This window comes from Thalia democratica, chromosome 1, assembly GCF_965202585.1.
Source record: "Thalia democratica chromosome 1, ktThaDemo2.hap1.1, whole genome shotgun sequence".
In the NCBI taxonomy this organism is placed as follows: domain Eukaryota; kingdom Metazoa; phylum Chordata; class Thaliacea; order Salpida; family Salpidae; genus Thalia; species Thalia democratica.
The window spans coordinates 23,791,894-23,803,669 of record NC_139165.1 but is presented as its reverse complement, the minus strand read 5'-3'; the positions used below and the strand labels follow the sequence as shown (position 1 = coordinate 23,803,669).

The 11,776-nt window shown below is 26.4% G+C and overlaps 1 protein-coding gene across 1 annotated transcript; it reads left to right on the top strand.

Annotated features, from left to right (window-relative positions):
• The first annotated feature begins 1,536 nt into the window (after window positions 1-1,536).
• On the top strand, window positions 1,537-2,292 carry LOC145834640 (uncharacterized). Its single transcript, XM_082942125.1, has one exon. It carries the CDS (start codon window positions 1,537-1,539, stop codon window positions 2,290-2,292), a length of 756 nt encoding a protein of 251 aa, XP_082798251.1.
• Window positions 2,293-11,776: the final 9,484 nt, after the last annotated feature.

Genomic DNA, 11,776 nt, shown 5'->3' with positions numbered 1-11,776 from the left:
TAGAAATTATTAGATACAAAACATTCTTCTCTAAAAATTTAGAAGTATAAAATCAAATGACACATTTATGGCCTCGTTTAACGCCAAAACTTTGTTAAAAAATATCTATATAATATAATTAATAACTATAAATAAATAATTATAATTAATATAATTATTGAAGATAAAGTTTACAAAAATTTACAACTGCAGCAGACCATGTTTGACTTAGTTTAAATGTAAGCTATATGTATTTATAAAACATTTTATTTCCAAGCAAAACAAGTTTGACTATAGTGTTAAGTTATTTACCTAGTGCTCTTTTTAGTGTTAATATGTTTCTATTTAAACAGCTTTAATAATTAGTATTATTATTAGTTTTGTGTAAATGATTATATATGTAATTGACATATGTTTATGATAATTACTACTGTTATTATATAATAACTTGTATTTTGTCTTTTCCTATTTACCGATTCATAAAGTAGCTTGAAATATATTTATGTTTCGCACTGATTGTCTTTTATATAGTTCTAAAATTAAAAATAAAGTTTGAAGTTCAGCTTACATAGTCAAAAGGTTAGTCTTACATGTTCAAAAGTAACATTAGTGAACAAAAGTTATTTAAAAACATTAAAATAATTCACAATCAAGCTAAAAGTAAAAAAAAAAGACATAAGTAATAGTTTTAAAACCGATTAACAAAAACAAAGAAACTTTGTAGTCAAACTTTTGTGTTAACTCAGCTTAGATTTTCCTCAAACCTTTTTTATGAACAATTTTCAAATATTGTTTTGTTAAAACTTTTAATAAACTAGTTTTTATTACGTTAAACAGTAGAAAACTATAGACAATTTTTTCTATTAGACGACAACTTAAATTAAATTGTTGTTTACTACTTTTTGCCATAAAATTTGTTTTGAAGTTTTATTTGGACTAAATGAAAATTTTCTTAAATGTGTTCACAAGAATTTCAAAAGAAATGTTTTCACAAGAACAATGTAAGCTAATTGTGCGAAAATATTCCTTTTAAACTATTGCATGATCGAAATGTAGATGAATTATACTAAATACAAAAAGAAAACTAATAAGTAAAAAGTACTAGTAGAAACAATAAAAATACTTTAGTGAAGTAACATCAATTGTTAAATGCACCGGCTTACAACTATTTATCATTTCTGATATGTAGCTAGGTATTTTTTTAAATAATCTAATATCATAAAGTCTAGTTAATTTGTTTTTAATCTGTTTTTTGTTGAAAGATTAAGTATTTAGTAGAGTTATGTACTAAAATTATTATTTGTGTTAAATAATTAAAATTTGTTACTAATGGTTTAAAAATTTTCAGAAAGCTTCGATTTAGACGACAGCGCATTTGTATCAGCTCTAAAAACTAATGCCATTTTCTTGAATGAAGGTGAAGAAAAAAACTTAAGTAATTATCTTAACAACAAAATTAGTCTTTTAACGGTTTGTACCTACTTTAGTTTAGCAAACCATTTCTCACTCACTAATGTCACTTCAAAAACTTTAAAGTTTATTGAACGCTGTTTTCAAATGGTCGTAGAAACTGAAAACTTTTTACAGTTAGACTTTGAAGATCTGACAAAAATTCTATCTAGCTGCGAACTGAAAACAGACTCGGAACTGGAAGTTTTTAATGCAGCGGACGCGTGGATGAGCCGCAACTCTGGCCAAAGGATGAAGTTTGCCAGCTGCCTTTTGTCAAAAGTAAGACTAGATCTTCTGTCAAAACACGCTCTTGTTTATATTTTGCATCGACGGAACACATGGTTGAATTCGACCGGTTGTTGCGTCGAAAAAGTCAAGAAACATTTAGAAAATAAAGACAAGCCTGTTTCAGTTGAGCACGTTAACTATCACGAAAACAGGTATTGCACTAACAGGATGTTTAAAATTTTAGTTTTTGGCGGCTACAATGAAGAGAAAGAAATGGAAGCTAAAGATGTAGCCGAAATAGACTTTGAGTCTTTGAGAAGCGTGAAAAATCACCTTGAAATGATTGAGGAACGATATCGGTTCAACGTCGTCCGCGTAAAACAACACGTGCACGTCACGTGCGACGAAAGTATAAAAATGAGCATCAACAGGCACTCGCTCGCCACGAACACGTGGGAGGAAGGGTGGGCGGAGCTTTACGACAACCGCAACTTGCAATTCACCGCGTGCTCGTTCATGGACAGCATATTCGCGATCGGATGCACCGAGCGAAAGAGAAAGGCAGCTTCGGGGGAGACGTCTGCTCGGAGTTGTGCACGAGGGAAAGGCGGTGGAAGAAAATGGCGAGCGTGAAGGAGAAAAGATTGAAGACGGCGTGCGCCGTTTTCGAGGGGAGAATGGTGGTTTCCGGTGGGCATTACGGCTTTGACGAATATAAAACGGTCGAGGCTTACGATCACGTCGCTGACAAGTGGTTCGAAATGCCTTCAATGAACGAGGCCAGGCACAAACACGGCTCGGTCGCAACGAGGAACAAACTGTTTGTGCTGGGAGGCGAGCTCGGACTGAACAGCGAAATGCTTGAAAGTTTCGGTGGAAAGTTTGTGGCCATGAAACAAACTAAACTACTCAATCAGCTTTTCTACGGAGTGCAAGCTCACGTTTTTGGGAGGAAGATTCGCGTTTTCGGAAACGGAACGAAGTCGGTGGCATGTTACGACATCGATAAAGATAAATGGTCTGAGGAATGCTGTGACGTAACAAAGAACATATGTGATTTTTGTTGCGTGTACACGCCTGTGTTTTAAATTAGTATCTAAAATATCATCTGAAAAAAATGTTTGAACTATTGTAAGAACCTTCTTGGACTAATTGTTCATACTTTTAATATAAATTAGTGTAAATAACATTTTTAGATCTATCAGAATTTTGTAAAAATAAAAGCAAAAACTAAAAAGTGTTCTATTATATATAATTATAAACTTTCAAGCTGTTATTTAAGAGTTATATAAAGTATTAAATCTGCCTTTGCTTGTTAGTGAAGTAAACTATATATATTTTTGAACTAGATGATGTCTAAAAGAGTAAAACTCTGTAACTATGATAAAAAATTTGCAACCTAATTAACCCTGTAAATTTCTATAAGTTTAAAAAATCTTTTAGTCGTGTCTACAAAAAATATTTTTTGCAATTACCAGTATACTAAGTTGTTATTCATCTTTTCTCTCAAAAATACACTTTCCATCAGATAAGTATGACACACTTATTTTTTATAAATGAAAATTTGTTAATCGAACTTAGTTGAAGCATGATGAGAACTAACTTAGCAAAAAAAGTTCATAAGTTCATACAAACTGTACAAAATAATTAGTTAAAATTCAGATAACAAATAGTCACTCAACAGTGTAGCAAAATATTAATTAAGTTTTAAAACTAAAAGTTTACAATTTGTATCATACAAAATAAGCTGATAATAATTGTTCAAACAAACATATAATAATAAAACTTTGTTTCCAAAACAACAGGCGTTAAACTTCCTAATAGCAATACTTTCAACTTCAATTTCACACCTGATTAAAGTAAATCTCCTCTTTATGCTTTCAAAAACCTCTTTGAAATTCCGAACCTAATTTTGTTCTTTTTTATTCCTAGTTAAAAAGTATGGAACAGTAGTTTTTTTGTTAAACAGCACAGTTTTTCCTAATTCTATTTTGTAACAGCATTAAAGCATAAAAACATTAAACAATATAAAAATTAAAATTATTATAAAACTAATAAAAGAGGAAATAAATAATTTTGTAGGAAAAAAAAATGTTTCAAAAATTTAATTTAATTCGTTAAACCACATGGTCTCAAAACTATTATTACTGTTTATCAAAATGATTGTAACAAAAATTAGAAATTCAAAGAACTAAATAGCTTTAAGCAAATGTTTTTTAGTTCTAAAAATTTGTGTCAGTACTAGTAAAATCTTTTTTGTTTTGCTCACCAGAACTTCAACAATACACTTAATTTCAATAAAAATATTAAGCATTACAACTAGCAATAAAGAATAAAGCATTTGAAAAGAAATGAACTATTAAGAAATAAAAAATCACTTAAATGTCATGCTCATGCAAATTTTTATGATACAAATACTTAACAATTTTCAGCATATTACTGTTAATTTGTTAATAGTAAATATTGTTGTTTGGCTATAAAAAAGCTTAAGACCCTTACATAGTTTAACATGACTCACTGTGACTTAAAATTGGTCAGAACTTTTTGATTTTTTTTCATACTAATACTTTGTCATTTCTACTGTGACTTTGTGGATTTTTTTTCAGTTTTATTTTGACTTAAGGGACTAAATTTTGTCTTTTCTAATTTTATTTTTTAGAATGATTTTGTCAGTTCTATCGTGACTTTGTGGAATAAAATCAGGTATCATTTTTCATAAACTTTGTAACCTACTTTTTTTTGACTTAATGACTTTAATTGTGTCAGTACCCTTTTTGTTTGAATTTTTAAATACCCTGTAAAATTTTTATCAACTTGAACTCTTATTGCCTTATACTTTTTTCAATCACCGTGTCTTTTTGGCGATGATAAACCTAAAGAGCTTTCAAAAGAGCATATAGTAAAGTTTAGTACTGCTTCTTATAAACTAAATGCAATCTTTATTGTAAAACTTCTTTAAATCTACTGTTAATTAAAATGCAAAAACTTATAAAAATGAGAAATATTAGAATGTAAGAAGAAATGTAATATGTAATGCCTTAAAAGTAAAATGTAATATGTAAGTAAATTTTGATTTGATAAAACAACTGTTTAGTCTTATTTAACTGTTACTTAAAAATTCTGGTGATTCTTTATATTGAAGACACCATTTTTATCCCACAAAGAATTGGGGGTATTGTTATAGTGTATTTAAACCTATAATAATCAACTTAATAAATTAATAATAGTATTAATATAACTGAAAATGATATCAGATAATACTTAGAGCTACTCTATATAAAACTAGGCGTGACAATAAATGAATATAATGTATTTAAGAACAATTTATGAAAGCTATCAAATATAAAAAGAACATTAACTTGAGAAATTGTTTAAGGTATGGTCAAAACTTGTACACTTTTAATTCTTAGAGAAACATACTTAAGAATGTTTAGAATTTAATTACATTTTTTACTGAGATTTCAAGTAAAAAATATGCTAAAATGAAATTAAGTTGTTTCAAAAAAGAACTTTACATTGAACAAGAAAAACTTCAAACATCTATTTGAACAAAATGTTAGCAGCAGAAAGGTAGTATAGAATGCATGTAACTGCCCAAACTCAGAGTACATACAGCTGAACATAAGCTAATAAATATTTCATCAGACACATTTTCTGCTTAATGTAATTTTGTTCTAGATAATTCAGTATCCAACTATATGGAACAGCTGTGTTACTGGTATACTATTGTTACGAAACATATGTTTTAAAGTATAGCAAAAACTACAAACAAATTTCTTAATTTACGTTTCTAGTAAAATTATTACTTTATTAAACAATCTAAGTTTGTAACTAAATGTTTAGCTATTGTAAATGCTCTATAACTCTTAAACGTAGATTTAAAACATTATAATACTTAAGATTAATTTTCTACATTATTTTGAAATTATATGAACTTTATAATTTAGTCAATATTTAAAGAAAATCTAACATTAAGATAAAGTAGACTAATTTTCTGTTGTTTTTACATACTACCAAACACAGTTACTTCTTTTAGCAGTACTAACTGCAAAATTTAATGTCTATTATATACATTAATATTTGTAGAAAAAATATTTTTTTTCATATTTATACAGGAAGATCAAATTAAAACAAGTAAAACTAACCTTTAACATAATATTTTTTAATTTTATTTTAAACACTACTAATTACTCTAAACTCAAATTATTAAAGTTTCTTGGCAAAATTTTACCAATGCACTGTTGCTACACCATTTGAACACTGAATAATTATTAAAATTTTTAATATTACGCTCGAATGATTATTGTGAATTTTTTTAGACTGATGGGTTGAAAATTAACAATCCTGTGTCTCAACATTTAATAAAGTTTGAATTACTAATTTATGTTTAATAAGATCCTCTAAAAGAATAGACAAAGTTATACTTTATAAAATAGAAAAAAAATCACTAGCCATAATTTTGTGACATAGTATTTCTGAATTTGGACTTGTTAGTAAATAACTATAGCAATTTAAGAAAAATCAAATGACAAAAAGATAAGTTTTTTTATCAAACGTTATAGAAAGTCCTACCAATTACAGTTAAAGTTTTAGTAGTTCTTTTCGATTAAGATTTTATTTGAAAAAAAAATTTACTTGAATAAGACTTACTTAAGCACTGACGAGGTCTTTGACCGAAACTTGTTTTGTTAAATAAAGTCTTGAAAGAATAAATTAATTTTTTCTCCTCTAGTGCAAAGATCTCTTTATTTATGTTCTAAAAACCTAAATATATAATATTAATATCTGTTGTAAAAATAAACTTTTCTAAGTTTTATACAAGAAAAATAAATAAATAGATACAATAAAGGCATGTAAATTAACAGAAAAAAACTACTTTTAAAGATATTTATTATAATTTTCAATAAATATATTTTAGTAGACAAATTTTCACCAACATTTGTAGAATATTAAAAAATTTAATCTTTTAGAGAATACTTATGTTATAACTTGGAAGTCTGAGTTTTAAAGGTTTTTACTTAATTTCCAAAACAATTTTACTCCTTTCAGTTATAATTATTGTTATTATTCACGGTTACTAGAATGATAACACAACATTTTTGTTTTATTGAAATAAATATACTACCAGAATTATGGTTACATAGGGTTAGGAAGTGACCTAGCGTATTAGCAGTTAACTGTCGTATTTTCTTTTGTTCTGTCGATATCTACTCATGATTTTACGAGCTTTTTTTGTTAGTTTTTGTTAGTTTTTATTATTGTTTTTGTTTTTCATACCCATTTCATATGTAAATTTAACCTGCTGAAACATATTTGTTTCTGTTGTAACTACCACAAACGCTTTTAATCATTAATGTTAAGGGTGATACTAAGTTATCATTAACAATAAGACTTTTATCTTAACGTATTTTAACAACATTAGGATTATCTAATTTTTGCTTTGTTTTACTACTTTTACCATAACAATAGAATAAAAATTTAGCATCGTAATGTGAATTCAAATTCTTTCTGAAAAAGTTTCAAGTAGTTTGTTTACACTACAATATTTTTTGATAGTATTGTTTTTACAAAAAACAAACCTTTTGTAAAATCATTATGTTTAATCAATTTGAGCACATTTAAAACATTATCATCTCTAACATGCTGCTGACACATTACATAACTAACACTGTTTGTGATGTTAACTCCCAACATTGTGTAAAAAATTATAAATATAAATGCAATAACACATTTATGGCCTTGTTTGACATCAAAAGTTTATTCACAAATGTCCAGTAAAAGAAAAACATAATATTTACTTTAGAAATTTGACGTTTTTAATAATTGATACTGTGTTGGGTCAACTTAATAACGTATATACTAAGATAATATAAATTATTGTTCATGTTTGTGAATAATCATAATTCAATACTTTACAGTGTATTCAAGCGGACATGGACAAAAAAATATTTTGCTTAATAAAAATTCAAACTAAACTTTTATTTTAGTCATATCGAACATTGTTCCGTTATTAAAGACAAGTTTTGATTCTTTTTTAAGCTCATTATTAGTTTTTGTTGGTAACGTATTATAATTTAGTTACTAATACATTTTAAAGTGTAAAAACAACTCAAAGATTTTCATGGTTTCCATTAAAATATGCTTACAGAATAATATTTTAAATACCTATTTAGAACTTTTTTGACATTTTTATAAATATTTTATAACCATATCGGAAACTTAGATATTCTATTCAAAAACTTAAAACTTTAGAACGTTTTCTTAATGAAAAAACAGAAAAAAAATACAATAAAACAAAGGTAAATAGACATAAAAACTTGCTTCTACAAACATAAGATTTTTTTTTATCTATATAAAATAATAAACAATGAGCTTTACCGCAAGATCAACATCTTAAACAAGCGGTGTTAAGTTTAAAGTACTGAAGCGACCGTTTGTAGGTAAAGATGAAAAAAAAATAAAAAATGACGGAATAAATGAAATTACCCACAAACGGTCGCTTCAGTACTTTTTACTTAAGCCCGCTTGTTTAAGATCACAATAGCGGTTTCTCACGACTATTCCTGCCTGATGAGTCCTAATAAGACGAAACCGGTCGTAGGATTGTCTCGGATGCTGTTGTTGTAGATTTTTTGTAAAGTTCATTGTTTTTTATCAATGGCATAAAACATCTTAACGTGTTGATGATGACCGAAATAAATACTGATCAAAATAAATAGAAATGTTTTCAATTTTGTATTTAGCTAATTTTTCAAGCGTACTAAAAGATAAAAAAATATGTCTATAAAGGGTGATTTAAAATATGTTGCTCTTAACGATACGCTACACTGAAAACAACTTTAAGTTTTCAGACCAACAGCAGTTTTTTTTTGTTGAGAAATAAAATATATTTTACAATATTCAATAAAACTTTGGCTTTTTTATTAACGCAGAATCAAAAAAAAAATTCTAAAAAATGTTTTGGTATAAAAGTTGTTAAAGTGCATAATATCAACTGATAACATCGCCAAAAATTATTCGGGCATTTAACTTTAAAATGACATAACGAAATTTTAATAAATTTTTAAAATTAGGTTTTTGTAGAATTGTATCATCTTATTTAACAAAGGTTTTGAGTTTATTTTAATTCAATTAACTATTTCCTTTGAATTCAAATGTTTGTTTTGGTTATTACTATACAACTAAAACACAAAAATTACTCATAATAAATTCGAGAACTTTCTTGGGTTTTATAAAACAAATAAAGATTTTTATTTAAAACGTTAAATGTAGAGAAAAAATTCCTCAGCCAAGCGTGAAATTTTTACAGAAACAGTGTGCTAATTCTAAGTTGTTTTCTGAACTTAGTTTTAAGTATAGAATTTAGTACATAGTATATAAATTATCCAGGTAGAAAATGAATATGTAGTCGAATCACAAGCAGTGTTAGTTGCGCGATGTGCAACAGCATCTTAGAGATGATAATATCTTAACTTATTAAAAAATTTAGGGATAGAAGTTTTTTTTTTATAAAATCAGTAAAATTTATATTCTTTTTTTTTAAAGATACTGTTAGTTAAACAGAGATGTCACAAAACTTTTAATGCTTGAAAAACCACTTGTAATTTGACAATTAAGACTAAAATAAAAATGAAAAATCAAAAAATTTGAGAACTTTTGAAAAAAAACTGGAAAACCTAAAGTTTTGAACAAAGACCACTAAAAAACTTGGAAATTTAAAGAATTTATACATTTCCAGCAGTAAAATTTGACTTGTCTTGAAAAATCAAACAGATAAAAATAGTTTCTCATCATCAGTATATCATTTTTCTTTATAGATTTAAAGTAGCTTTAAGTTTCTTTTCAATGTTGTTATACTACTTAACTTATTACTTTTTTTTTAACTTAAACTTAATTTTGAACTAAAAATAGACCCAAAAATGTGTACTTTCAAAAACTTAGGAGCAATTGAGAAAACCTCGAAGAAATTTATCAAAATAAAATCAGTAGCAACCCTGATTAAACACTGTAGTGTAATTAAAATGTTTAACACATTCATAGTAATTATTCAAATTCACAAATATAATAAAGATATGGTGATAAGCAAAAACTAGCAAAAATTATTTTACAGCAATAGTATTTAATTTGATTCAAATAAAAAAAAATATTAAAACTAATTTAAATATCAAATTTATTATTAAACGTTGAATGATACAAAATCGTGTGTGCTAGTTACTCTAGCCAAAACAAATAAATTTCCAAATAAATAAAGAATGTAGGCAAGACTAAAAATTAAATAGGACATAGAATTGCTGTTAAACTAGGTTGTTGTTTTCCCAATTAAAAGTAACTATCCTTATAAAAGTATAACTATTTCAGTGAAACAGTTAAAGAAGATTAAATCAAACTGTACTTAAATGTTTTTAATAAACTTTTTATGTATATAAATAAACTTTATGTTTTAGCACAAATGGCTGCTGCAAACATAATAGACTCTAATTTTTGCATACATTACTACTGTAAGTTTTTTTTTACGTTAGTTTGTTTGTAAACTGTTTTAGGACTAACTTTTTTTTCAGATGATTTCATAAATTCCTGTTTTAATTCTGTTAAAATTTTAAAATTTGTAGTTATCCTCACAGAAACTTTTTTTTTTCTTTTTTTTTTATTTTTTTAAAGTAAAATTTAGTTTTTTCTGAAAGGGATAGCTTATTGTTTTTAGAAATGAGCTAGCCTTTTTTCTGTCCAATTGTCAAACAAACAAAGTCACTAATTAGTCAAGCGTAGTCTTTAATTTAAAACAAAGACATTTTTTATAAGTGTTTGGTGTTAGGTTAATGCAGAAACATTATCATTTTGATGCAATGTTTCTACATTGTTCTAGCAACCCTGCTTAGAATGTTTTAGTAATTGTATCGAATATAGTTAAGTTTAAGTCTAATATTCAAATAAGAATATTGTTTTAGTTTCAACTATTTTTAGAAACAAGCTTGCCATTTTTTATCCAAAAGTTCATCAAACATTTACAATAGATAGTCAAGCGTGGTATTTCTAAATAAAACAAAGAAACCTTTTATAAGTATTCGGTGTTAGGTTGGTGCAGAAACATTAGCATTTAATAACCCTGCTTAAAAGCTTTAAATGATAGAATTTAAAAATGTTAATTTTAAGTTTAAAAAACAAGTAGTGTTTTGAATATAACAAAAATTAAATTAGTTAACTGTAAAATGAACGAGTTCTTAAGCAACTCAATAAAATGAAAAATAACTTTGTTTTTAAAAAGTAATCTTATTCTAAATTTTTACTAAATTCTTATCTAAACCTAATGTTTTTTTATGTCAAATGCTAAAAAATTCTATAACATGTAGCTTTTATGAAAACTTAACCTATTATATGAAAACTTACTGTATAATTCTGTTAGTATTAATCTATTTAAAGTGTATCACTCTTCTTAAAAATACACGTAACAACTAAAAAATATTTAGAGTTCTATTTTGGGAAAAACACTAATAACTGGTTTTCTAAATCCTGTACAACCCCTTAAAAAATAAAAAAACTAATATTCATTTAAATTTTTTTTTTCCAGAAACTTTAAGTAAGTTAATAAATTTGGTTAACCTTTTTTGATAATTTTGTAAAAAATGAACTCATAAGCTGGAGACAATAGTTATAGTTAACTACTAACTATTTTGCTACAGATATCCTTACACTAATCTGAAACAGATTTAAAAACAAAATTTATTGTAATGTTAAGAAAAGTACATAATTTTTGATACCTTATTAGTTAAAGCAGGGGTTCCCAAACAGGGGTGCTCGCATCCCTTGGGGGGTGCGAGGCAGCATTCCAAGGGGTGCGAGATGGCTTTTCATTTTTATATGATAAATAAGGAGATTTTTACTCTCTGATGAAATATTTAACATTTTTAATAAATACTCTTTGATTCCATAAGCTTAACTTAAAACAGATGATTTTTATTTTTTAAGTACAAATATTCATAACAAAATGTATAAAAAGTTTAGTTCTAAGTTTAACCTAATGTTTATTAATTTTCTAGTGCTTTTTTTTCAGAAACATGACTTAGACATGCAAGTTGTTGGTTCTGTGTGTTCAATGAATATGTTTCAAAAACTTAATGAA

Coding starts and splice junctions, on each gene's coding strand:
- LOC145834640 (XM_082942125.1), top strand. CDS start 1,537: ATGGTCGTAGAAACTGAAAACTTTTTACAGTTAGACTTTGAAGATCTG.